General features: G+C 37.5%; 1 protein-coding gene, 1 long non-coding RNA gene and 2 other non-coding genes across 5 annotated transcripts in view; 1 reads left to right on the forward strand and 3 right to left on the reverse strand.

Moving 5' to 3' along the window:
- The window catches only part of mbo (nuclear pore complex protein Nup88), a 58162-nt gene extending 51900 nt beyond the window's left edge, over positions 1-6262 (reverse strand). The window contains exon 1 of one of the 2 annotated variants that reach the window (XM_015321695.2): positions 5950-6262. In XM_015321695.2, coding sequence (XP_015177181.1) covers positions 5950-6159 — 210 coding nt within the window. In that variant the 5' untranslated portion in view covers positions 6160-6262. The remainder of the gene's footprint in view (positions 1-5949) is intronic. The other variant, XM_089175095.1, reaches the window with a different exon arrangement.
- Positions 880-27896, forward strand: part of LOC149031718 (uncharacterized) — a 63767-nt gene continuing 36750 nt past the window's right edge. The window contains exons 1-2 of the long non-coding RNA XR_016177459.1: positions 880-5382; positions 5586-5628. This is a non-coding gene — a long non-coding RNA (uncharacterized LOC149031718). The remainder of the gene's footprint in view (positions 5383-5585; positions 5629-27896) is intronic.
- Positions 6642-6715, reverse strand: TRNAT-AGU (transfer RNA threonine (anticodon AGU)). The gene has a single exon. It is a non-coding gene; the product is annotated as a tRNA-Thr (tRNA).
- Positions 7075-7148, reverse strand: TRNAN-GUU (transfer RNA asparagine (anticodon GUU)). Its single transcript has one exon. It is a non-coding gene; the product is annotated as a tRNA-Asn (tRNA).

A 27896-nucleotide genomic window follows, 5' to 3' on the forward strand; every position in this document is an offset into this window, starting at 1 on the left:
TACTTCCTGCAGGAGGTGGAATCCTGGAATTATTAGATATGCGACCGCGCGACTGTTCATCTCCTACTCCTCCTCTCTTCCAACCGGCATTATTAAACTTAGTTATGAATGCCCATTAAAACTGTAAAGGAAATGCATTAGCTCGGCAAGGCATCCTCGAGCTGACAAAGCCACCCCCTGCGGAACGAAAGCCATTCACTCTTCTACTACAACACCAACCCCACCCAAGGATTCCTTCAACCTTCTCTTTCCTCCTGCACAACCTTTCATTTCTCCTTCTATTCCTAAACCGGAAGTAGGTAACCGGATACGTAAAACGATCGAGACAACGGGGAATCGTGCGATTTTCACTAAAGTTATTTATAACTATGCATGTATATATATCCCCACCTCCTGCCAAGACGAAAATTTTCACCCTCTTATTATTATCTTCTTTCTTACTATTGAAAAGAAAAAAAAAAAGAATAGAAGAAGAAGAAGAGAAGGCGGAAGGGAAGTTTTCTCGGAAGTTGCTCGCTCGTCGAGAGAACATTTTTCACAACCGAAGCTCTTACCTAAAAGCATAGAAGTTAAGGGGGTTTGGGTACGAAGGTAGTGAAGGTATGGTTCTCACCTTAAAACTGCATGAAACGTGTTCACGTTGACGACAATTCATGATTTCATCCATTACTGGACGAGAATACTACGACAAGTAAGACACGATGATGTCTTCCTATCGTACGAGACGTTAAGAAGGAAAAGGGGTAGTAGGTGGGAAGAGGGTTATGAAAGTTGAGAAGGCTACTACTTCTATCCCTCCACACCCCTTCATCCTGTGAGACAGGGTTATTAGCGTAGAATTATTGTCATTGAGGGAAGCTTTCCAGCCCTTTTCACCGCTTATAGGCTATACACCAAGCGATAATAGTGAATATACTAGTGGGCTCGCGAATCTTACTGGTTTTTGATGGTGTTGGTAGTTGTACCATGACTATAGTAAATGCGTACTGAAGATGGTTCCTACTAGTAAGTATATACCGATCGAGGGAATGCACGAGCTTGTTTCCTTCGAAGACTAAGGGGATGTTTCGTATTTTAATGGGCACCCTTTTGACAATGGGACCTCGTCATTCCTCGTATACGACTTTGCCAAGGACTGATAAAGGGAGTTACTTTAACGATAGAAGAACACTCACCGATCTTAACACTTTACCCTAATTTTATTTAAGTTTCAAACTCTCATTATTACTATTATTATTTCTTTTTTTTATAACTTGTTGAGATAATGCAAGGTGTCTACATATTTTCTTTAAGGGTAGTTTGTTAACTGCACATTGACTAGTACTATAAAAGAGATATTGTTCCTTCATTCATTTAAATGATGATAACAATTTTGACAAGTAACGGAGACGATAAAGATAAAGAAAAATAAAACAGGGAAAAGATAAAGAAAGGTTTCACCACGTATCAGGGGGTTGGGATTGTTAGCTGTACACTTTCGAGTTCTGTACATGCACACCTATTAATAAATGAGTGGAGCGAGGTGCGAGATTGTTCGCCCACTCTTTCTCTACTCTTTCTCTCTTTTTTTTTTTCATTTTCTTTTTTATTCTTTCCTCTTTCTTTTTTTTTTTTTTTTCAAGAGCGTGACATTCGAGTGTTCCTAGCGCATACGAGGGGGCGAATAATACGAGAGAAGAGAAAATGTATCCGCGTACGTACCACAGAGCAGCAGCAGTAGCAGCAGCGCGAACGAAATACGAATACGCGGAGAGAGGAAGAAAGGGGTGAGTCAGGGTGGAAAGCAGGGGTGGTAGAAGAGTGTACGGGGCAGGGGAAGGGGGAGAGAACCGGCCGATGTCTACCACAAAAGCCATTGTCCGCCACTTACTGAATTCGTCGAGGCCCCTTCCCACCATCACCCCTCTCAACTTCCACCCCCAACCTCCAACCACTACTACCCGTGTTCCTCCTGACTCTTCTCTCACCCAACCATCGCGTATACAAGGTCTCCTCTCGTGGTACCGATGTAAAACACTTCCCGTGAATTTTATTGCTCTAGGTATTCACTATGCATATACCCTAAGTACCTAACTCTTTCTATGTCCTATTAATTCTCATTTAACTAACAACGTTTATTCCAGTATTATTAATTGCTTTTTGATTTTGATCGATCGTCGATATAATTGTAATTAATTATTAACAATATTTCTCTTTAATTTTAAATGGGATCAAATTAGTAAGAAATTTATTTGTAGGATTTGGATACTTTTGTTCAGCACAATTAGATTTAATTAATAAATTTAACCAAATTATAACAAAATATTTGAAATATTACTTATTATATTTTGTAGAAAACTAATTTCATTTCCTTTTTTTTTTCTTCTTCTTCTTTTTTCTTTCTCCCTATTCTTTTTGATTACTTTTTGTTTTGTTTTATGAGAACTCGTGTTTCTTTGCAAGAAACGAATTGAAAAGGTCCGAGAGGGTTGTAGGTTGCCCACAGCGAGTGACCTTTAGCTTTTACGTTTGCTTATACTTTTCGGCGAAAAGCTGAGCAATTTTCTCGTAGATTTCTAACTCTCTTTCTCTTTTTCTCACTTTGAATGTGAACGCGGGTGTCCATTGGTATGTGTGTATGGTGGTGTTTCTCTTTCTCTTTTTCTCAGTGAACATGGGAACGTGGCACCCGTACTCACAAACGTCACCGTAAAATTACTTTTTAATTATCGTCGAGCGGATTTCGCTTATTACACGATATTCCGTTCCTTTCCTTCTACCACCTGAGACGGTCCGGAATTCGCTCGGATTTTCTATCCCGTTCGCGAGGCTGACCCTTGACCCCAGGAGTCAGAGCACTACTTTTAATTTAGATAAGACTGTCCTTTTCCGCCGGCTCGCACAGCAATTAGAAAAGCTCTCGCGTGTCGGGTCGACCGGATACCAAAGTAGACCTTAACCAAAACCAAAAGACATTCTTTTGTTTTACCTAATAACTATTACTTTATTATAAATTATTTTTATAATTCTTTAGAAAGTCAATTACTTTTTTTTTTGCAACACTACGTTTTTTATTTGGGGTTCAGAATGTTTTAAATAATGTTGAAAATTTTGCAAAAGTAAAAATATGAAGCGTAACCAACGAAGTAAAATAAAAGTAATGTAAGGTAAAGTAAAGTAAAGTAAAGTAAAGTAAAGTAAAGTAAAGTAAGTAAGTAAAGTTGGCAAGAAAGCATTCTTCTTGGATCGCGAATGGGTTGGTTGGTTGGGCGTCTAAGGAAGAACGTTATCTCGGCGACAGCTCGGACGATTCGTTTGCCCTGCGGTAAATTCGCGAATTAAAGAACTTATTCCATTTGGGTAGCCAAAGGGGTGTGAACGTTTTCGCGTTCGCATTATCTCTAGCACGGACCAAAAGAGTATAAAAGAGACAGAGAAAGAGAAAAAGAAATAGAAAGAGGAAGACAGAGAAAAGGGAAAGAAGAACGGAGAGGAAGGAAAAAGGAAGCCCTCGGGGGGATAGAAGGGCACTTTCTGTGTATAGAACACAGTTACGTTTTGAGGGAGAACGAGAGAATGAAAAAGAAAGAAGAGAGATAGATGGATAGATAGAAAGAGAGAAAAGGGAACGCGTTTAGACGTTCGTTCCGCTGCTAACAAAGATAACTCTATGCAATAAAAATGATTCAAAGTTTCCCGCGGCGGACGGTGGTTCCGATGGCGGACCGGTTGACAATGGTGCGTCTTTGTCTCCAGCCCACACCTCGCGTTACAGGACTACCTACTACAGGGTTACCCCCTCGCAACCCTCCCCCAACAAACCCCCCAGTAAACCCTCCTCCTCCTCCTCATCACCGTTGCTCTCGCTACCTCTTTTACCCCTCTCACCAGCAACCCCCCTAACCACTCTTCACCTTCTCATCCTCATCCTCTACCACCACTACCACTACCATCAGCATCACCACCACCACACTTCGTCCGTATCCCGCGACACCTATCTTCCGGTTTAAACTCCTGGTGCCGGTGCGCACCACAGAGGAACCTTGCTAACTTTTATTATTTACGACCGATATTTCAGTCGGCCAACTCCGCTCCTGATATACGGGCTTTAGGATATTCTTGAATTACCTGAGCCTCTTGATAAATTTCTTTCGGGAAGCCCGACTTGCGCTGTTAGTAAAAAGGAAAAGATAGGGAATGAGTAAGAGAGAGAGAGAAAAAAAACAAAAGATTATTCAATCTAGCCCTGTTTTTATAGTCTTATTCTGAAATCATTTAAGATTAACCCTTTTGGATTCTTTTATTATTTCAACAATGTTCTTTACCAGGTACCCTATTGATTTTAAGAAAATGTATTCTTTTGTTGAAATAACATGAAATATTGAACCAGAAAGGGTTAAGATTTATCAGTGATGATCGATATAAGAATTGTCCTTTTTTTGTTCGTTTTTGAAATCTAATATTGTCCTCTCGTGATTCCCTAAAGAATAATTGTTCGTTGTAAGATAGTCCTTTTCTTGGAAGAATGACAAAAGACTAAATCCCAGAGAGAAAATATCTAGCAGATTGTAAAGCATTAGAAGGACTCCTTTGGGAAGTTGCAACGTAGGCGAGCGTAAAACAGATTTGTTCGAGGTACTGTTACTATACATATATATATACTAACTTGGTAAGGGAAGATAGAAAGGGTTCTACAGACAATGTATACTTGCAAGAAATAAAATAAAAGAGATAGAAAGATAGAAAACATACACATCTTTAGGAAGACATTGGTTCCTCGTACGACAATCCGCAGAGGGTAGAGTGTCTTTATCAAGCAACCTACGATATAACACAACTTCACTCCTCTCTCTTAACCTCAACCAACCACCCTCCTACCACCCAGCCCATCCTCTTTACCTTTTGCTAGTCCCAGTGAAGGGTCTGAATTTGCATTTTATTCGCAGCGTGGACCGCCGCGGCGGGTTCGTGGGTAACGTTCTTCCGCAGCGCGGACATTTATTTTAATTAAATTACTCCGGAGCGTCGAACAACCCATTTCCTATAAATTATCCCCTCACCGCTCTTTTGCGCGCGCCCGCCGAGGCATTAATGTACCCGCTGATCCCACCGTGCCATTGAAATGAAATAAAAGCACCGGCCCAAGAGAGAGAGAGAGAGAGAGAGAGAGAGAGAGAGAGAAAGGGAGAAATGCTAAAGTGCGAATGAGTGAGTGAGTGAGTAAGTGAGAGAACGAAACATTCTCTGGACCATTCTCACCGCGATTCCGTGAACACTCGCGTTACTGTCGCTTCCCTTTCATTTACCACGTAATCACTTTCCGCGAGTGTGCGTACGATTCTACCAAAGACCGATTAACGACTGGTCAAACCCCAACGACGACGACGACGACGACTCTGTACAGTAAATATCATCTCATTTCTATCAAGATTAAACAGATTAACACCTAACTGAAATTATTGCTATAAAATATTGTCTCTGATATATTTTACATACTTTTTATATATTTAATAATTATATTATGCAAGATATTATAGTTTTATTCGAATAATTTTACCAACATATTGTACGAACAAAATGTCTATGTACAATATAATATTTTTCAGGATACAATTGAGACACTCTGTATAATATATACATCAAAAATACGTAAGTTTGTAATTTTTTAATCTGTATTAAAATATAAAATTATAACTGCAAAAAAAAATATATTTAATAAATAATTAATAATAAATATTAATACTTTAGCATGTATTATAGTACATATTGCAAATACGCATACAATATACATGTCTTCTTGTAGCATGTGACTTTTGATTTTATTCCACGCATGCGTATTGCAGTCGTGAACGTTATAAAGGTTAGTCCATGCAATTCGTAAACACAACCTCACACTATGATCTTTGTAACATTATCGTATTACAATGTTGTTTATTTAGATGATATTAGTATTGAAAATTCGTTACTAACCTGATATGGAATATCTTCGTCAAATTTACCACGCGTAGCACCGACATTTAATGTTTGTAGACAACACTTGTCGGCATTCCACACGTATAAAATATCATCACGAATTTCTAAAATATTACGAGTTTCGTCGGTACTACCGGACAAATTTCGTTTCAGTTCTTTGAATAATTGAATTTCGTTTAAGTGCAAAGGATCGGTACAAGAAGACATTGTTTTTCTTTTTTTTTTTTTTTTACACTGTATACATAAAATATAAAGGTTAAGACGGTACAGTAAAACTAGCGCGGTAAGTCTCGAGCAGCTGACAAGCAAGATTGCCAATCGAAAATATTTCAAAACACTGTCGTGTTGCCAGCATGGCGCCACTAGGCGGGAGTTTTGAATGTGCACTTATCGTGTGCACATTTGAATTTGTTCGTATCTATATATATAATTTGTAGTTTAAATTATTTATATTGTTTTAAATAATTAAGTATAAGAGATTGACTATTAAATTTAATATTATATTTTTGTTTTCACAGGATTTTTCTTAATATCTTTAGTAAAGTAATGAAGTGAATGAAAAAAAGAGATAATTGTAATGTTTAGTGTCTTTTTAAAGTGACATTTAGATTATAACATTAAAAAAATTAAATTAACAATAAGTATAAGTAATAGTATTTTTTAATAAAAAAAAATTTTAGACAACAACAAGGCCCCGGAGGGATTCGAACCCTCGATCTCCTGTTTACTAGACAGGCGCTTTAACCATCTAAGCCACGGCGCCGTTATTTTCCAGCAGAAATTATTAACATTTTGTGCCTAGAATTTCATTTTTTTTCTCCGTTGCTTTAGAACTTTTTAATAATATATCAAAATTATTCTCTATAATAAGGTACACATTTTTCAAAATATAGTAATTGTTATCAGGATTGAATTGAAAATACAATTTGTTTTAATCATAAAGGGTTTTATCAGATTTTTACCAAAATATTAGACTTATAGGTTATTTTATTCTAATATGCATTTATTATTATACATATACAAAAATAAAATAATAAGTAGAGTAATTAAATTAATTATTCAAATATAGTCTTTTTTGTTTATAAAAAAAATTTGTTAATTTTGAATAGCAAAAAAAATGCTCGCCCCCGGGTGGGCTCGAACCACCAACCTTTCGGTTAACAGCCGAACGCGCTAACCGTTTGCGCCACGGAGGCCAGTTGTTGAGAGGTGTCTTATAATAAAACATTAGCTTTTTTACTATGAGTATTATACTATACTAAATACTTATTTATATATAGTTAATTTATAAAATTATAATTATGTATCTTATGTCAATTTAAATTCTATATACTTGATACAATGAATATTACTAATGTTATCTCAAGTATAAATCTTTTGTAAACGCTTAAGCATTTTTATTACATGCGTGAGCTCAATAATCATAGGTTTTATATTCGTGATGTTGATCGTATAAAAGACCCTTCGAGGGTTCTAATTTAAGATTGTCTCTGATAAAAAATAACAATTAATAATTCAGACAAACATATCATCATCTATAAATAATTCAAATCATAATAATAATGATAATAATAAAATCAAGATTACATCAAACATTGATTAGACTTTGCAAAATCGTATTCAACAAATCTAATATTATTTATGGTACAATACAGAAGTATATTGCAAAAGTTAAAGTGGTAATAATCAGTTAAACAATGAACAGAAATTCGTATTAACAATTTGAAACAAACGGCATCCCAAACGGAAATCGAACAGATGCGCAGAGACAAAAAGAGGTTCTCGATGAAATATCGTTTCACTAACTGAACTTGAATAAAAGGGGAGGAGGGTAAAGAGAGAGAGGAAGAGAAAGAGAAAGAGAGAGGTGAGGGACACCAAAAGAGAAAGAGAGAGAGAGATAGATAGATAGAGAAAAAGCTATAGACATTGAATAGAATAGTTGGTATATACGAATGGGAAATAGTCTGGCAGTTGCATCGAAACCATATACAGTTAATTAAATGGGGTTGGCTCATTAGTAACTGTCTATATGCAAGGCGATGGGCGAGACACGATTGGAGGGTGGTCCCAAGGTGATTTATCCGTCACGATGGATCGCAGATGTTCGACTCGTACGCACTATGCCACGTATCACAATGCCACGGTAATTAGAAACGATAGTTCGTTTACGTTCATGCATAACAAAACTAAATACCACGTTTCAACAATATCGGGATCTCGATAAAGTATTTGGTGAACGAGATTAGAAGATCAATATTTGACAAGTTTCACTACAGGGTAGTTGAACACCCAGTTTATTGTTGGATACACGTAACGTGAGATCAATATTGGTTATATATATATATATTTTCTAGTATAACACAATCAAAATCCCTTTTCATACGGATTTAAGATTGATCTTAGTAGTTTCGTAAGTACAACGTCTTCAAGAATACCAAGAGGAGGCAGGTTCTCTACACCAGTTTGGGTATGCTGACGGTAATGGTCTGTTTAAATTGTGCGTTTAATTACAAGTAAGAGACAGTTGCAACGGAATTTATCGGTCACCGTTACCATCCCCCCGTTTTCTTCCTAATCTACGGAGTAGATATTTGGTCTAAACATGGGAGAACCCTGTGTCCTTTAGTTACACTAGGACGTATCTTATTGCTTTTTAGTATCCATTTCGATCCAACTATGTACTAGACACGTGTCGGATTTTCCTTAATTTCATTACATACTTCGATATAATAAATCCTACCTTTTCAACATTATTAATTATAATAATTTAACATAATCTTATTCTATAGTCTTAACACTAATAACTCGTGACAGGATACTACTAAACATTTCAGGGTTTCTAGTGTTAACTTTTTGTTCGATTTTGTTCACTTTTTTATGTAAAACATATTGCAATTGTTTAAACTTAAAAATTCACCCGTTTGGTGACCGGGTGTGAAAGAATAGTCCCAATGTAGCTCATGCATGTCGTAAGAGGCGACTAAAATGAGTACTATGAGGGTGGAGGTATAAGAGTATCCTTATTTCTAGGGTGTTTATAAATTTGGATACTTGGTACTTCAGTTTGAGGGGGTTCTAGCAGTATCAGTAATATCAGTAAAAGTATGTGATATATGAGATAAGTCTTCTCTCTTTTCTTCAATATATTCTGAAATTGTTTGATATATCTGTATCGAGTAAGCTTATGATTAGAGAAACTAGAGAAATTTATGTCCATAAATCTAAACGGTTCGTCGAGAAATGAAATCGTCCTACTCCAAGTTTACAATCCCTTCCTTCGATGTGTATGCTGTGTTCAAGGTTTGCTAGACCCTTTCTTGTCTTCTCTTTCTCTGTCTCTCTCTTTCTCCCCATCCTTTTCTCTCATATTTAGATACGTAGGTAGGTAGGTAGGTAGGTAAGTTGGTAGGCAGATGAGTTGCAGCCCACATCGACTTAGAAACAGGGTACTTTATAGAAAGTGGTAAATGTACAATGTACACATATACATACATATATGGTGAGGTAAGCCTTCTGGTTGAATCCTCAGCATGTAACAATGTAACGGGTGAGCATTACACTGGGAATAGATACGCGTAATAGATGTGGCTTACCTTTTGTAAATCGGGGTAAATGTGAGAGAAATGCGAGCATCATCGATTATTTCCTCGGTAATAAGCTCGGCAAGTAAGAATTATTATTATTTTTTTGCCAAAAATTCGATGTCTGTGCTGACTACTGCGAATATCGGATAACTCGGTAATTAGGTAATAATTAAGTATCCTTTTATTTTTTTCTTTCTTTTTATTTCATCTATTAATTTGTACTTGAAAGAGAGGTAGAGGATAGAGATAGAAAAATGTAGACAATGATTGGTAGGATTTTTTCTTGTTCATTTTTTCGAAACGCTCTTCAATTAACTAATGGCCCGTTAGATTCTAAGAAGGCTAGAAAGGATCACGAACACCCGTTAGACAATACGTCTTGGCACTCGTAGGTCATTGTGCCGTTGAAAGGGAGTAACTTATAGGGGCATTGGGAATTACCAGTTTATTATTAGGGAGATAGCATAGAAGGCCAAGATCAGGGGTTGCTGTTAATTCTCCTAACACTTGGCTCCCCGGAGAGAACATGCTGCCTTAAGACTTCCTTCTCCCCCTACTTCTACCTCTCTTACCATTCCAAGAAAGTGTAAGAGAGAGAGAGAGAGCTCGCGCTCAACCAACCACTCCAACATACCCTCCCCCCTAAAACCACCCGATCTTGAATCGCTGCTACCGTGTTAATTAGTATCTACTTTACTTTAAACGCAACCACATGGCATACGTCTGCAACCATCTCAATAAATTTGACCACAGGATTGCATCATTTTTACCTGTTACCTTTTTCTTTTAAGTGTTAATTGAGATACCACCAATCTTGCTAATCAATTTATTTTGTTCTATTACACATTGCACATAATCAAATATTTATAGATAAAATTAAGTTTAAGTTGGTTCCTTACTGTAGTCCCTTTCTATAACCCAAGTGGTTTCTTTCTAACCCCGATATTCTAGAAGAAGGAGATATTTTAGTTAGGGTGAAGGAAGAACCAACACATAGTAGTTGGTCGTTGCTGAGAATGGGCTTTGACGTATGGAAGATGTCGAGAGTGGGCTGGCACGATGGTGTCGTCGATTCGTCTTCCCTCAGCTCGGCACCCGCGAATCCTTTTCGTTCTATTTTCTCTCACACGTTATATAAATGGTGCACGCGTCTGGCGAAACCGTCCATGGTCGAAAGATACGTAAGCCTGCCGCCGCAGATTGCTACGTTTTCCACCTCATTCGATTTATCAATCGGTTTCTTCCTTCGCTTTATCCACTTTCATCAGTTCTCGAAGAAATTCCCATGTGTTTGTTTGCACTGAAGAAAATCAAATTGACTCAGTCAAAAGAATAAATTGTATAATTGAGTTTTACAATAGATTTATTTGGATTAGTTGTTGATATGATGCTGAGAAAATGTGTTGTTAATTGGTTTTGAGTGAATCAGTTATGGGTTTAAGTATGTTACTTTTTGTTTAAGATTAAACATCATCTGTTTCATGAAATTTATTCAAATCCCTATAAAACTGTAATTGCTAGAATTTAATTTAGAATGAAAATAAATATGTTCAATGTGAGAAATATAAAAAAGAGGATTTCAGTGTCCATAGACGTTCAGAAGTTTTTACCAAGTCAAAAGGTTTCGGGAAGCGCCCTTACCTTTGTACGGAAACCCGTAACGAGGTCGACCGGGCTAACTATGCCGATAAATCAAGAGTCTTAATGAAAATGTGGCGCTATCCGTTGCAAGAGCGTTGAACGAGCGATCCTACCTTCGTTCCCTTCGTTCGTCGTTTAAATGAAATGAAAAGAACGTGCATCAATGGAAAAATACCCTCCTAAAAATATCAAGATAAGAAGCGACTACAAGGATGAGAGATTATGTTAGTTTTACATTATACTGACAAGAAATTTCTATATGAACGATTATACAAATGATTAATTAAACTTATAAAAAGATGCGTGTAATATTTATTATTAATTACTATAATTAAATTGACTCATGTAGAAGCTGACAAAAAAGACAATTGTTATGGTTGTTGTTGATTTTTATTTTATTCATTTTAACTGATGAATACGTTTTAGCCTAATTACGTGACAAGTAACGATAGGACATTGAAATTTACGTTAAAAATATTTCAGGCAAAGTATTTTTCTTTTTTCTTTTTTTTTTAACGAAATCCACACTCGTTTCGAACGATATGATAATGACGATACCGTGCCAAGACTTCGTAAAACCCGTCACGCTTATGGCAACGACGTTTTGCTCGCGTCACGTGATTTTTCAATTTATTTTAAAGCCACCTTGTTCGTTCGCCTACACCGTATCGTTACCCAACCACCCACCAAACCTTCCATCTCCCCTATCACCCATAACTTTATTCCCGACGATGAGCGTAACGAGATTACCGAAAATTTATAACGGTATGGATTTTTAATTGAAAGTATACGACTACGTTCATTTTTTCTTTTTCTTCATCTTTTTTTTATTTTTCGTTATCGTTAAAGCGTCAATTAAATATAAGGGAAGACAAAAGAAAAAAATTAAATTGGGTGAAGATAAATAGAAAACATTTGTCTTATGTTATCACATGATCTCTCATTAAACTCGAGTGCCCATTTTTTTTATTTCAGAAAATCATTGATTCATTTATATTATTATAATGTTTTATTTTAAAACTGTACCACAGTTAAAGTCATATTAACGTAATAATAATTATAATAATAACGATTCAGAAACATCTCGTTTGGTAAGAGTACACATATACGTATATTTTCATACATATACTTAGATATACATATATATCTATTCCGGCGTGTGTCAAATTTTTTCCGCTCTTGCAGAAGACAGTCTGTCCAAAGTTGTCCGCATAGGACGGCGGAAAGCCGCACGGTATGGACGGTGGGTGATTCTTTAAGCGTGAAATAAATAACACAGGGACGGTGCTTGGACCGAAAACGTGACATAGACCAGTTTTCTGACCCTCCGTTTGCAGTCGTAGGCACGTCACGTTAACGAGAGAAAACCCGGGCAAACACATTTTAACGTCAACAATTAAAAATATTATACATATATTACCGTGAGCTCGTTTCGTTCCGTTCCGCAAACCCTTTCTTTTTTTGTTGTTATTTTAATCCTTTTTCCTTTGGTCCTTGGATATCGTCTTCCCTTATGTTTTACGAGGGCAAACTTGTCTCCGACATATATTCCAGTAGAAGAAGAAGAAGAAGAAGTAGAAGAACAAGAAATTCATTTATTCTCAAAGATATTTTATTTTGATTAATAACAAAATAAGGTCAGTATTTGTTAGAATAAATTGTTTGAATGTTTGAGTAAAGAAAATAAAAAATAGATATAGGTTTATTAATCGTGAGAATAATTAGCGTACACGTTTTGCAAGGACAGAAGAGATAAAATGAGTAACGAGTTGAAAGAGTACACCAAACCACCAGTAGACGAACTTTTTGATATTTGTTGTTTTTTTTTATTTTTATTTTTTTACGAATAGTTGAACACGAGTTTGAAACTATTGCAGGAACACACGAACACGTAGACACGAGTTCGTGTTTGGATGATAAACGATTGCGTGGGGTCGATCGAGTATTGGCACGTCCCATACGTGTGGGGCCATATAAATGAATCGCGTCCCCGGGGCCGTATCTTATGGGAATACGAAACATTAATGGACGAATGCGTTACCGTCGACGGGAACGAATAGCTCGTGACTGCTTGTCGATTTATTTGGGACGAACGATTCTGTCACCGAGGACGCATCGAGAAATCGTTTTCCCACTCTCATTCATTTCTTTTTTTATTTTTTTTTATTTTATTTCGTTCACTTCCTCCCTTCCTTCCTCCACCTTTCCATCAAACAATAATAACCGATAATCTACATTTGTTTTATTCTTTCAAAATTTGGTTTTTATTAGAAGATTTCACATCTACCCTGTGTGATCTGTCCACATTTGTTCTTTTTATATATCACATTGTCAAAGTACTTTCCTACTTACTATTATCCCCATCGAGTAATAGAAAATAACACTAGACTATATTTTTGTTCGTATCCACATGATTTTTCTTTCCCCCCCCCCCCGCTTTTTTTTCCCATTAAGGTACCAAAAAAGAAGAATAAGAAAGAAAAGAACACGGTCGAGTTTTTATTTCAATACACAATGTTGCAGTAATAGTAGTAGTAGTAGTGGTCAAGTAACGAGGTCTGGCTACATGCGCTTGGGGTATTTGCATAATGATTGCAATTACTATTGCCTTAGGTGGTCGTAATCTATAACGCTGTTCAAACGATAACAACCCCCGCGCGAATGCATCGGAGACACGACAAAATCCCGTTAACGTTTCTCTTCGGTAAGATTGTTAAAGGCTAAGAAGTGGGGTTGGTTAGTTGGAACAGGGTTGTTTTAAGGAGGACTGGTTTAACTGGTATTACGAAGACTTCTCGTTTAAATGTCGATGATTATACTTTACACATGGGTAGTAGTAGTTTTCATCAACAACAATTATTTAGATTTTTATTATTTTAAGGGAATACATTGAACTTAAGAAATAATTGAAAGTTCTTTTGGGGGTTATATTCGATGCCAAACATCTAAGTGATTCTTCTCACGAGTCGGTACGGTAGATATCGTTTAGAAAGGGACTAAGGGGTCGCTAGTCCTGCGTTTTCTTATCGACTGGAAGTACGATGCAAAACGGCTCGCTTGCTTTCCGATAGAAAGGGGTACCTGCGACTTACTCTGTGATCATTTTAAAATCATTTTCTAACTCGACATTTTGCATTATCAACTTTTTAATCCATCATCCTCGTTTACGAGTAAATTTGTTTCGTTTTATTTACGATTATGTGATATTGCGTAATACATGACAAATATTATGACAATTTATTTACTCATAATTGAAGAAATTATAATGAACAAATCTATAACTATTGCTCATTTTACGTGATACATATAAATACGTCATATTGCACACGTGTCAGTCGAATAAACGCATCGATTGTAATAAGTCGGTCTGCATTACACATAATATTGTAACCACAGTGCTTCATATTTGAATATTATAGCTGCGGAATTAATGGAACTGAATTGCTCGTATAATAGTCATGCGAAACATCCACTTCTGTCACTGGGTTATCCCTGATAATCTATTGTTATTATAATATTATTATGTCCAGATTAACAAGAGAGAGAGAGAGAGAGAGAAAGATAGGAATAATAATTCATAATTTTCTATATGCATTAATATTAGGTATCCAAGAAAGTTCGTCACGTTTTGACGTGAATTTTCAATATTTGTTAATTAAACTGGGTAGAGAATTATTTTGGTTCTCTGGTTATTAATCAATCAATAAACAATGTCACAACGTAAAATGAACACATAAGTTTTATTCCAACATGATAGACGATACATGAAACGATCACGCGAGTATCACATTTTCATTCGTATAAGATTTTCAATCTAGATTATCAAAGATATTTTTTTTTCCCGAAAGATTTTCTACGGATACAAAAGGAGAAGAAAACAGGAAATATTTTTTTCCTTTTCTTCTCGAATTCCTGCGCGTGAATTATAGCCATCCAATAGAAAATAGTGAGAGAGAGAGAGAGAGAGAGGGGTAGGTAGTAGTCCCTGTGAAAACGTTAGGTATATTGGATTCACGATACGCATTTCGCGTGCTTCGTGATACTCAAATTTCATCCGGTAAATCAGCAGGAACTTGGTGCAACCTTCTTCCAAACGAAACTGTAGGGAGGTTGAAAAGGCTCGTGATTTCTGCTTTTGATCGAACGGGAGAAACTAAGTTCACTGTCCTCTTTAAGTTAGCGATTCGTGTTGCGTGATTTGTATAACAACGAGTAGTAAATTGATCGGTATCTCTAAACTCACGCTGTATATCGATTAAAGAACGATTATGTTCTAACGTACATGTGTTTTATTCGATAGGATAGATTGGAGATCATTTGAAACGTTTAAATCATTTAAGGGATCTCGTTTATTCTCAACCAATTAATCTCTTTTCCTACTTTTATTGATCTACATGATTGCTTATAAGTCAATTGACTGACGTTTCAGTTAATTGACTCGAATGATAACAGTTCTGATGTGAGTAATTATTTCTAAAATTTAATTGCATAATTGGTTGATACACCTAAGAAAGTTTTAATTACTTCAATATTGAAATAAATGTTTAAAAATGTCTAAAAATAATAGAAATTATTTTGCTCTGATGAATCCTTTCTACAAAAAAAAAAAAAAAAAACCAAAATGATGTCAATGATATTATATATAAGAAAAATAAAGTATAGTTTTTTTTTCTTGCCGTTGGTCCAACTGTTTTTAGCGGAAGAAGATATTCGAGAAGATGCGAAAATCGTTCGTTGCATTATTTAAATTCGTCTCAGGGTCTCGTAGTGTCGTCTTCTACGAAAAGTCTTCCTCATGCCACCTGAAATATCTATCCCAAATGTAGGAGGAGTGTCTCAATATTTTATAATACAACATGCCGCATCGGGAATCCCACCCCAAACTCCAACACCTACCCCTCAAACGAACGAACGAATGAACGAACGAACGAACGAACGAACGAACGTCGCGTTCAGTTTCGTTCCGTTCTTCGGTATATTGTTCGAGGGTGGAAATTGATAGGGTGATGCCGATATAATCCAGGATATAAACGGCCTTCTATCCTTCCCCTTTTATTTTCTACCACCCCTTCCTATAGATACGTATTATTTTTAATTTCAACATGAGAGAATACATTGGGTCACCTAATGCGTTCACAACAACAACAAAATTCTTAACGCAATTTCAACTCTGATTAATTTTCAAATAAATCTTTAATTTCATTAGATTTTGTTTATTCAGTGATTAAGTATTGTTCAGTTTTATTTAAATAAAAAAAAAAAAAAAATAAAATCATAGTGAATGAAAATTTAGCAACGTTTTAAAATTGATTTTATTGTAAATGTAAATCGATGTTAAGTTGTTCGGATTTACAACACAACGATCTTATGTAACGTTAGACAGGGTTATGGAAGCTAAAGGTAGAAGAGGGAAAAGAGCTTTTATAATACAGGAGAAAGATGAGAGAAGAGGGGAGGGTTATAGTAGAGAGTAGGGTTGCTTACTCAAAAGCTCGATATCTAGCAGCAGCTTGCCTTCTGTCTGCTTTATCTATCTCCCTTGTTTCAAGAGCACTGAACCTTCGCTTACAAGTCATTATACCGAATTTCGCGATCACCTTTTTACTTTTTGTTTATTTGATTTATTTATCATGGCAAAGGCCTCGTGTAAAGTAAAACGAACAGCCCCGCGTAAGCAACGAAAGAAGAAAGCGAACGCTTTTCTAGGAGGGTGGTTGGGTAAAGATAAAAAACCTCGCCTGGCGAGATCGTACGAAAAACGTACCTTTCCCTGTCTCTTTTTTTATTTTTTTATTTTTTAGGGGGCGCTGGTGTGCAGAAAATAAAATAGAAAAAGTAGAAAATCAAACAGGAAAGAAGTAAAGAAGGAAAGTTAGGAAGGAAAGAAAAGAAGGATCAGGACCCGACGGGTTACTTTGACTTTTTCACTTTTCTCCAAAAATACTCTGACGTAAAAAGAGACTACTCTGAGGGGCAGAGGAATGAGGAGGAGGGAGCGCGGAGCGGGGTGGGGGGAGGTTCGAAGGGTTTTTTCGAAGCTTTTTAAAGGCCGTTTTCGGTCAGAGAAAAAAACAGAAGACTCGGTTGGGCGGCACCAAGGAAAGCATGTTGCTTGTGCCTTACCACCACCACACCACCACCACCACCAACATTCTGTGCACCAGGTTCTCGTTGAGAACTGATGTTGGCTAGTGTTAGTCAATTGTGTGTCTGTGTCTGTAGTCAAATGTGTATAGGGAAGCATAGCTTGCTCGTCGGTCCGCGGCTGATTTCGATTGAATAATTTATGTTTCATTACGAGGGTCGGGGCTTATAGACGCCTTGCAAACGCTCATTCCGTATATAACTGGAGAGAGTGAGAGAGAGAGAGAGAGAGAGAAAGAGGCCTGAACCAACACACGGGGCCGGGGCCAGTGTGTTTGAATCGGACGGACCAAGGTCTGCCTGCCTGCCTGCCTTGCCTTTCACATATTTCCTATAGGCATTCAACAAGAACCGTGAAAAGAATTTTGTATCGAGGTTATTGAGGGGTTCTGACCAATACTCCCCATGAATCTCTTCTTTTCTACTGTAAGGTCGATGGAGAAAATCTTCGTCGTTACAAGTTCCTTTTTTTTCCCTTCTCTTTCTTTCAAGATGTAGTTTGACTGTTCAAATTGACCAGTTATTTATATTTAATTAAAATATTCTATTCAATGGTTTTGCTTTGTATTTTATTGGATTCATTTCTATTTGAAATGAATTTTGATTTATTAAGAGATCAATAAGTCAATCATGATTGTTCATATCACATTAATATGATCTATAAAATGTGTGTGTGTGTGTGTTAGATGTTGCGGTAAAAATTTGATGATAGATATCTAAACGTTGACGCGGTTCGATGCTAGAACGTGTTGATTCGTTGTAAAACTCGAGTAGGCTCATCGTTCCGAAGAGGAGACAGGAAGGAAGGAAGGAAGGAAGGGTGGGAGGGCTAGGGGTGCAAAAGCAGATCGTGCAATGTTGGTTTCCCCCTTATCCTCCTTCCTCTCTTTATCCATTCCCCCCTTGCACCTCTTCCAACCCCTCTATACTCGACGATGTTGGACGCACACGAATAGATTTTTATGCAAATTTTATTGATATCCGATCGTGGCCAACGATAGCGCACGAAACATGCACGTGTTCTGTTAGGTAGGAGTCGTTAGGTGGAAAATTACACCGGCCGCTGGGTTGGATTGCGATTCCGTCGCAACAAAATACATACTGATCCTGTCCCCGTCTATTGGCCGTTGCCATTCTACGAACATATACGATTGGCTCAGAGAGTTTCTTTCGCTAAGCGAACTCTAACGAGGACACGCTGTGCTAGAGGGTAGAAATCGCGATTAACGCCCTTTCGTTACTCCCTTTTCCTCCCTAGCTTTCCCTACCGAAGAGACGCAACTACCAACCTCCTTTTTCATCTTCAATTTGAAATTGCAAACGCGGTAGTCTTTTATCAAACTTATTATGTGCTTTATAAATGACACTTGTATGATTAACTACTGTTTCATTTATTTATGATTATGTGAACATTGTTTTTTAACAGATTGTTTTAAGTATATCACAAATGATTGATTTTTTTTCTTTCTTCAATTTTCGATCACGTTTGAGTAACATTACGACGAATTAGTTAGACAAGGGTGTTATGGGATAATAAAAAGGGTTGTCTGTTGTTTCTTTACGCTGTGGTAGAGCGTGCGTGCATCCGTGAAAAGTTAGGTGCGTGACCCAGAGTGTGCGATTACCGGGACGGCGCGAAACTCGGTCCAATTTGAAATATAACCTGGTCGTTATTAATAAAATTAGCATTTACAAGGGCGAGAAGGTGTCACGGCACGCGGTACTTGATGCGGAGCTTGACGATATGGTTAATGGGACGTTAGCGATTACGTTCTTGATTCGTAATTAACGATCGTACATGTAGGTGTTAGTCACTTTAAAGAAAATATATATGTAGACTTACATGAGTACCCAAATAATCTAACCTATAAATAAATAAAAGTACTCGAGTATAATATACTCTTACAAAACCTAACCTATAAAAAAGAGAATACTTTTTCTTATTTATTCAGGTTAGGATATAATTCAGTTTCTTTTTAGTTCGTTCTCGTTCTTAAATAAAAAAATATCGCGTAAATTTTACAGGTTAGTTTGAGGTGGTACGCGCGAGAGAACAGGCTTTGATTATTCCTTATCGAACTAACTCTAGCGTCCTTTGCTATCTGATAAAGTCTCGCTCGCGAGTAATTATTAATCATAGACCGGGGCAGTATAACGATCCATCCGAGTCTTATCTCGGTGCGGAGTGATGTATGCACGTGGCTGAGGTCTCTGAGCCATGCCAAGAGGGGATACACTCTGCTGAGTGAGAAAGTGAGAGAGTTAGAGAGAGAAAGAGAGAAGGGGAGAGACCTGGCCAGTGCTTAGCGGTGGTGGTTGTTATTTGGTCGGTTACTTGCTAGCCAGAAGGGTCGCAATACTTCACCAAGATAACAACTAATAATCGATACCGACAATACAACGTGCAAAGTCTGTTACCTTTACACGTATTATACCAGACATGTTTAACAGGACCTATATTAAGTATTTATGCATCAACCATATGAACTTCAATTTGTAGACGTTCAAATTGCATGCGTACAAAGTGTATTTTAGTTTACTGACCACATGTTTGACAATGTTTAGATTATTTTCTATATGCAGACCGTAAAGTTCTTAACAACAGATTACCACTGGATTTAGTTTAAGATTATTTTGTAGTTATCTGTTTTTTTTTGTTCACTGTAACTCGATTTGGTAAAGCCATAGTCTCGCCTTTTAACCGTTCACAAACGATTTGGTTAAGGTGCATGCAAGAGGCTCGTAGGTCAAAGGTTGTTCTCTGCTATCGGTCAGTTAAATTAACTTAAGGTTCTAGAGGTTACTTTTCGAACAATATCGTGCTATTCGTTAAGTCCCTTATCGTGAGATGATTTTTTTTTTCTTCTTTTTCTTCTGCTTTGCTTTTATTCGTGCGATCGAGAGTTACGATACAAGTTCGATTATGTGATTGTGGGATGAATGCGATGGTAAATGTTGGGTGCAACGAAGGGTTTTCAAAGTGTAATAGAAAGAGAGAGAGAAAGAAAGGAAAGGGTCGATGTAGGGAAACTACGTTGTTACGATCGAACGCACGCAATAGAGACGCCTATCATCCTCGTTTGATCGGGGATAATAAACTGGATAATTTAAAAGGGCAATTATCTCATGTCGTGTATCTAGGTGACTCGGCCGAATAAAAATTCTTTTATCATTCTTCAAATCTATCTTCAGTAGCAATCATTCTCATTGTTTTATAAATTCCGTTTAAGCGTAACCAACGCCCCATTAGATATCGGTATGTATTTTGTTCCAACAGCAATGGATACCTCGTTCAATAGTTAATAAACCATCAATTTTGTTATTTGTATCGTTGCTAGGTGATCACATATGACAAACATGGTATCTCAATGTGTTGACTGTTTGATTGAATCACTAGTCCAATTAGGATTTTTTAAGTTAAATGTTGCAAGTAGTTGTTGAATGATACAAGTATGAATAAATGTAATCATCGCTAGATCCAATACACTTACCCCCATCAATTTTGATCTTATTGTCAAGTTGTTATAATTTATTACTAATATTTTTTTAAAGTTAGTTTATGACATGTCAACAAAGTTATGCGATTTAGAAAAGAAATGTGAATATACTTTTTCTTTGACCCGATACCATTTGTGAATTTGTTTAGGTAATATGTTGGTATTGTACCTGACGTTGGCCGTCGGGAGAAGAATATCGCGAACTACAAAGATTCTTGATACAACTACTTCTTCTTCTTCTTCTCGTATTTTCTCGGTCGATTTACATTCCAAGAATATAGAAAGAGGGAAAGGAAAGAAAGAAAGAAAGAAAGAAAGAAAGAAAGAAAGAGTAAGAGTAGGCAAGCAACAGCAGTCCGGATAAGGATTCCAATAAAACGTTTTTGGGGTCGTTTGCTTTTCGGGGTAAAACGTGGAATTCGATATTACAATATTATTCAATTTCCGTGTATGTTTCCTTAGCTGCGCATCGTACTGTTATCCGTGTATTATACCTTAGAAACGAATTGTCCCTTTTTTCCTGAAACGTCTGCTACGTCACTCACAAAATGGAATTTTTCAAATTGTAATTCGAATCGTCTTCGTATTTTATCATGCATGAGATACATTTCAACGTGCACGTATTTATTGGGTTGTTCACAATGAAACTTTTAATATATATTTTTTTTTCCTCAATAATCTGCACTAATCTAAATGCATCTTGCAAGATTTTTTTGTTCATTAAGATTTCGTATGATACAAAACATCTTACGATAACATTTGGAGACTTTAGAAACTTTGTTGAGTAACATTGGAATCGTAGGCAAAGGATACGATAATGTACAACGCTTAGGAGGATAATCGTAATATCGTAGCGCTTTTGGTGCGTGCCCTTTTGGAGTCGGCTTTCTTGTCGGCTTTCTAAGAACGTAAGAGCGTCCTAAGGTCTCGAGGGGTGTTACTACTTTACGATTCTCTTACGTCCTCCTAGTACTTTGCAGTCTGTGGAAAGGACTGTGCGCGAGGCTCGTTAGGAAAAGGGAACAGTTAGAATAAAGTGTGATTAGGACGATAGTTATGACATTTTGTATTATAATTCTGCGCGAGGGTAAAGTCTCAAGCGCTTTCCACGGGTTCGTTAGATTCGGGGATTCCCTGGTTCTCTAAGGACTCGTTAAATCCAAACAACTTTTCGATCCTGCTAAATTCGGATTGGGTCGTTGATATTTACCACCACCATCACCTACTTAACAAACCTAACAGACATAGAGTATATCGATTTTAGGTGAAGAAACTTTGAAGTAAACTAAACAGGAATCCCCGATATCAGTAGAAATTCGTTTAGAAAGCAATCGTAGAATGCAATCGAAGTTTCAGAAGAGAGAAAGTTAATCGATCGATCCGTAAAACCCGTGAGAATTGACTGGAGTCCGGCAAGCCGTCTGTTGCCCGTATTTGATTGTTTAATTAGCAAGATGACCCCAGTCTTCTCTCGAGAGGGAAGTCTCCAAGGAGTTCTAAGAGAAGAAGAAGAAGAGGAAAGACGAGTAGATGGTACTTGCTCTTGCTGTAGGATAAGATAGGATGATGCAGAAGTAGAAGAAGAAGAAGAAGAAGAAGAAGAAGAAGAAGAAGAAGAAAGACGATGAAGAGACACAAGGTGGATGGAGTGAGAGTGTACGATTGGAGAGTAGTGGAATACGGGAATGCGCGCCACGTTGAGGAATGGAAGAGGGTGTAAGGAAACCGGAGGACCTAAAAGAGGAACTCCTGCTAAGGTCGAATCGAGTTGGAAGACGAGACGAGAGAAACGCGTATATATATATAGTTAAAGAAGAGAGAGACTCTTGGCAACTCCAAAGAGCGGCCAGGCTGGATTTCTAGTGGTATTTCTAGGGGTATTAATCCCTACCCTCAATTACCCTTTGTCTTGGGCGTAGCTTGGTCCACTTGTTAAGACGCCTGGTACTGTTTGTCTTGACTCGGGGTGGGCTGCGGGTTTGGGTTGGCGTATGGTGGCCCAGGGAGGTGGAGTAGTTGGGTTGGTAGCTCACACGATGCGGTGCGGTGCCTGTGCTGTTCTGTTCTGTGCTCTCTGGTCTGTTGGTGCGCTACGGTGTTTCGCTCTGTGCTTTACATACGTCCGTAAACCGGAGACGAACTGCTACCGGTAAGGACTACTGATCGTTGCGGTCTCACCTTCCTTCTCTCCTACTTGATAGAACTTTCTACGCTAAGTTCATCAGGAATAGGAATACTCTAGATCTTATTTGATCATTTCTTCGAGATATCTCGTAGTATTATCTTAAAGATGTCTTTTCGATTGTTTATTCACGATTTGGGAAAAAGAAAAATACAAGAAATATAGATAAAGATGGAAGGGTGGAAGGAAGATACGAACGAGAGAAAGATACCTGAGAAAATCCCGTGTAAACATTTGCTATGGATTTGCGAGCTATTCAAACGGTTAAATTCTCTTAAGAATTTGGTTTGTACAGGGGTGGTGTGCCACAGGCGGCGCTTTTCTCCTTTCCTCTTTCTTCCTTCCTTCCTTCCTTCCTTCCTTCCTTCCTTCCTTCCTTCCTCCTCAAGCTTTTCATTCCATACACAGAAACATTGAAGATACAAATGCGCATGCTCGTAAATGTGGAAGACGATGGTATGCATATACATATACATGAATACACTGACATATACTCCCGTGGTTCCTTCTTATTCCCTTCCCCCGTTTCACCCCCGAAAAGGCGGCGAGACTCTTCTTCTCTTACTCCTTCTATCTTTTTCTATCTTTCTATCTCTATTCGCCTCTCGCTTCAGTTCTCTCTTTCCCTTACCCTTTGTATTTCTAACAATTGATATTCTTCCCAGTGTAAAGAAACGAACGGGAGTTTCTCCGGGTCCTGAGTTCCTCGCACACCAAGGAGAGAAGAAGACTCGATGTCGAACAAATAATACGAGCGGAAAATCCGACGAAATCACCGCCGAGGATAAATCTGTTCTCTTCTCTTCTCTCTTGACTCTTTTGATTTTCACACCCTATCCCTTTTACCTACCCTGAGGAAAAATCGGAAATAACTTACAATCTTAACCCTTGTCTCAATTTGACTCCCTTTTTCTCACCATTTATTGATTTTACCTAAGTATTAGGATATTTTTCGGATACCTGTCAATAAAACGATTAACAATTTATTTCATTTTGTTTGCGATTAGGTCTACTCATTAATCATTAACATTATTCATAAATAATAGAACAAATGAAAAAAATAAAAAGACAGATAGCATTGCAGAGGCAAGCATTTAAAAAAAACAGTCGTTCGTTTGTACTTTTTTCCTTCTTATCATCTCATAATCGTAATTAATGAGAAGCAAACAATAGGAAAACTCTCGAATCGAGGATTAAAGGTATACCACTTTCTTTTTCTGTTGATAGAGAGAAGCAGTAGGAGGAAGAGGAATTAGGGATAGGTGGGTGGTGGTTCAGGTTGGTTTGAGAATATCCATGTTAAAAGCACTCGTAAGGTTCTTCTTTCGCGAAAATGGCGCTAGAGTTGAACGAATAACAGCAATTAAAAAGCGAAAGAGATCCCTCGCAGTGATGCATTAAACGCGGTCGAACTTTTACAGCGTTCTTCCGTACGTACGTAGACTACATATGAGTAGGTTGGGTGGGGGTAGGGTGTAGGGGGTCTAAGGGGTGTGGGGTTTTGAAGGCTCGTCGAACTTTTCCACGTATTTATTTTCCCTATCTTTCGGCACACTCTTTAAACAGATAGCCTATCAGCTGTTCTCTTCATTCCGCGCGTAAACGCGCGATGCCAATGAGGAATTAAAGTCGGTGCGATCGGACGAGGGTGAACCATCCATCCATCCATCCATCCATCTATCTATCCATCCGTCCTTTATTCATCCCTTATACCCGGTTAGACCAGGAGAACTGAAGTTGGAATATGCACACGGCAAAAGGAATATGGCTTATTCGCGTGCCACCAAAACTTTCTGCCCAGAAGCTTGCCGCCCTGGCTTGCGGCCCCTTACATGCACCAACGTTAATAATTACTTTACAACTGATACTTTTTCTCTCTTTTCTCTTTTTTTCTCTTTCTTCTTTTTTTTTTATGCCCCACTAGTTTTTACTTATTTCATTTCATTTTTATCGCAACGATAACTCATCGTAACGATGTGTGTCTTAATGCGAACACTGCAACCCCCTATGCAACGCTTGATAACTGTTTTCCTAGCTGTGATTGATAGTTTTGATAAGAAGCGTGAAATTCTTGGACAACAGACATTAACTACCGGTTAATAAAATATTAACATTTAAAAAATGAATTGAGGAAAATAATATGCAGTACCATGCAATTCAAGATGATATTTATCTTTATATCACAACTGTTCTACAAAAAAAAAAAAAAAAAAAAAACAAATAAAAAACCAAAAATAGATCGAATATTTCTTCAAGTTGAAATCTAGAGTTAGAAGAGTGGCCTTCTCGTTTCGATTAATATACGGATTCGCGTTCTCACGTGAGAGGGGAAGAGGGAATACATAAGTATGGTGTAGCAGCAAATATTGGTTGACCTCAGACCTGTATACATATAAATCGCAACATACTAGCTCCTCAATCTTGTCCAGTAGCATCGCTTGGTGAACGCAACGCGGGTTCTTGCCTCCAAAACCACTACATTCCGGATTCATAAGCTCGATGCTTTGCTACCTACCGGATTCCAAATGAGATTGTATTTACGGAAAGCTTCTCTCTTAGTATTGGCAAATGTGAAATACGCCTTTGAAAGAATCTACCTACTCTGATGCAAATATCAGAACATTGAAATAAATACTCTAAGTTTCATATTAATATCATTCACCTATCTTTATCTTTTCATTTTATTTACATTGTTTAAATGAAAACTTCTTTAAAATCAGAGTGATTTGGAAATCATGAAACATAAGAGCGTGAAATCGATGAAACAAAAATTTGTTTCTTATTATCTCGGTTTCCTATTTGTTGCGCTCCCCACTTAAAGCCTCCCCACTCCTCGCTACTAAGCGTTGCACATTACGACGCGTAGTTCTTTGATTGGAAACTAGATGGCAAATACTACTTGTCTTTTCTCACAAGTAAAAGTTATATCATTCGAGCATCAGTTAAGTTTAAGATCCTTATTTACTGTTATTGATCACCTGTTTTATTTTTCTTTGTATTCCCATTTAAACCATGATTTAATTTAATGTAAAATATTATTCATAACAGTTAAGAGCTAACGTATACATAGTTATGGTTATTTTCATTCAACGAGTCGATATCGTAACGTTACGTTTATTACGTTGAACGTATCATCTGAAAGTTTTGCGATGAGGTACGGTATGGTGCGGTGAGGTGAAGTGAGGTGAGGTGAGGTGCAGTGTGCGGTACGCGGTTTTAAATAATCGTTTTTCGTGCCGTTGCAAACAGGGGAGTACAAAAATAGTAGCGCTCGATTGTATCGCGAGATTATACCATGATTGGTCACGATACACTGCGATCAATTTCTGCGAGAGTTTTAAGAAAACCAGTTCGATATCTGCAACTTTTAATAAAAACTCATTCGACTAATGTTCTTTACAGTTAAATATGTTATTTATTTTTAAACCTTTTATGATTCTGTTTATCTGTTAAAATTATTTAGAAGATTAGAAGAAAATAGGAAAGTGTTATAATTCTAACCCTTTGTTATCCAAATTAGTTGTTTGAAGGAACCCATTAAGAAATAAACATAAATAGAAAAAAAATAAAATAAATGAAAGTACAGGTAAAAGCTTACATTATTATTAACAAAAGAAATCTTTAAGTTTGACCGGAAGTAATAGTAAAGTAGTTTACGATATGGGTATGGGTATGGGAGGACGAGTGATGGGGGGAGGGAAAAAATGAAATTTTAAAGGATTTCGCGTGTCGAAGTTGTGCAATTTCGTTTTGCGGCCGCGAAATGCAATCACGCATATCATTTATATCCGTTCGATAATTACGCGCGGCAGCCGCGTGCGCGCGTGCACACACACATACACACATATATAAACATATACATAGATATAACATACAGTTACCTCGAAAAAGTCTCAAACTACGAAAGTATCGCGATGGCGTGACACGATACGGTCGTTATCGACATGAACTTTGCACTTTCCGACGGTTTTCTGCTTTCGAAATGAGCTGCACGTAGAATATTATTCCGTTTCTCATTCAGCGATCGAAGTTTTAAATAATGTAGTACTCAACCTCCGTGCCAATGTGGGATCGTTACGAGACGATCTGTTCAAATTTACGATGACGTATCGATAAAATATTTTGCGGCATTTCGATTGACGATAAAATGGGTTCAAGGCCAAAGTCATTGGATTGTTCATCTAAAATTTCCAACCAATGTACGCAAAATTCTATAGTTAAAATCATAAAACCCATTTGTTGCTAGTTTTCTAGCCAAGAAAGTTCGTGCTTCATTTTATTCTAGGTTTGATTAAATTATAAAATTAGTAACAATATATTTTCCAGTTATTATTATAAAACAATTATATTTTATGTATAATTGCAATATACTCGATGGTAGGTCTGTATGATGGCGACGCACAGTGGCGGAGTCGTCAAGCTGTTGTTGTCGCGACAACAGGAGTAGGATGATGCGTCTGTGATTTCGATTTGGTTCGAAACAGGGAGAGGTGTTCAACGTCGTTTTGTTGGTGTTGAAAAGGGAAAGAGAGAATGGAGAAGTGTGCGGGAGAATAGTAGAGCCTTGGCAGCAGTAGCAGCACACTTTACGATACATCGAATGACTAATACGTTGAAACAATAGGCTGTCGTCGGGCACCCCGATGAGACTAGGAGGAAGGAACTGAGGAAGAGGGAAATGTGGCATGGGTGCGAGGGTTAGAACGTTGCCGAGGTGGTGCTGATGCTGGTTGCTACTGTACTCTGGATGGGGGGATTCCAATGCACCACTTAAGCGTTTCTATATCCGTACCTTCGGACGCCTATACCTACGTACTTCCGAGCTTTTATCGCGCCCAAGCTCACAACCATCGTACACCGTATGCTTTTGCTCCTCATCCTACTCTTGTTCAT

The sequence above is a fragment of the Polistes dominula genome, unplaced genomic scaffold (assembly GCF_049000335.1).
Source record: "Polistes dominula isolate Pdom_NZ unplaced genomic scaffold, Pdom_raw_medaka contig_78, whole genome shotgun sequence".
Lineage (NCBI taxonomy): Eukaryota > Metazoa > Arthropoda > Insecta > Hymenoptera > Vespidae > Polistes > Polistes dominula.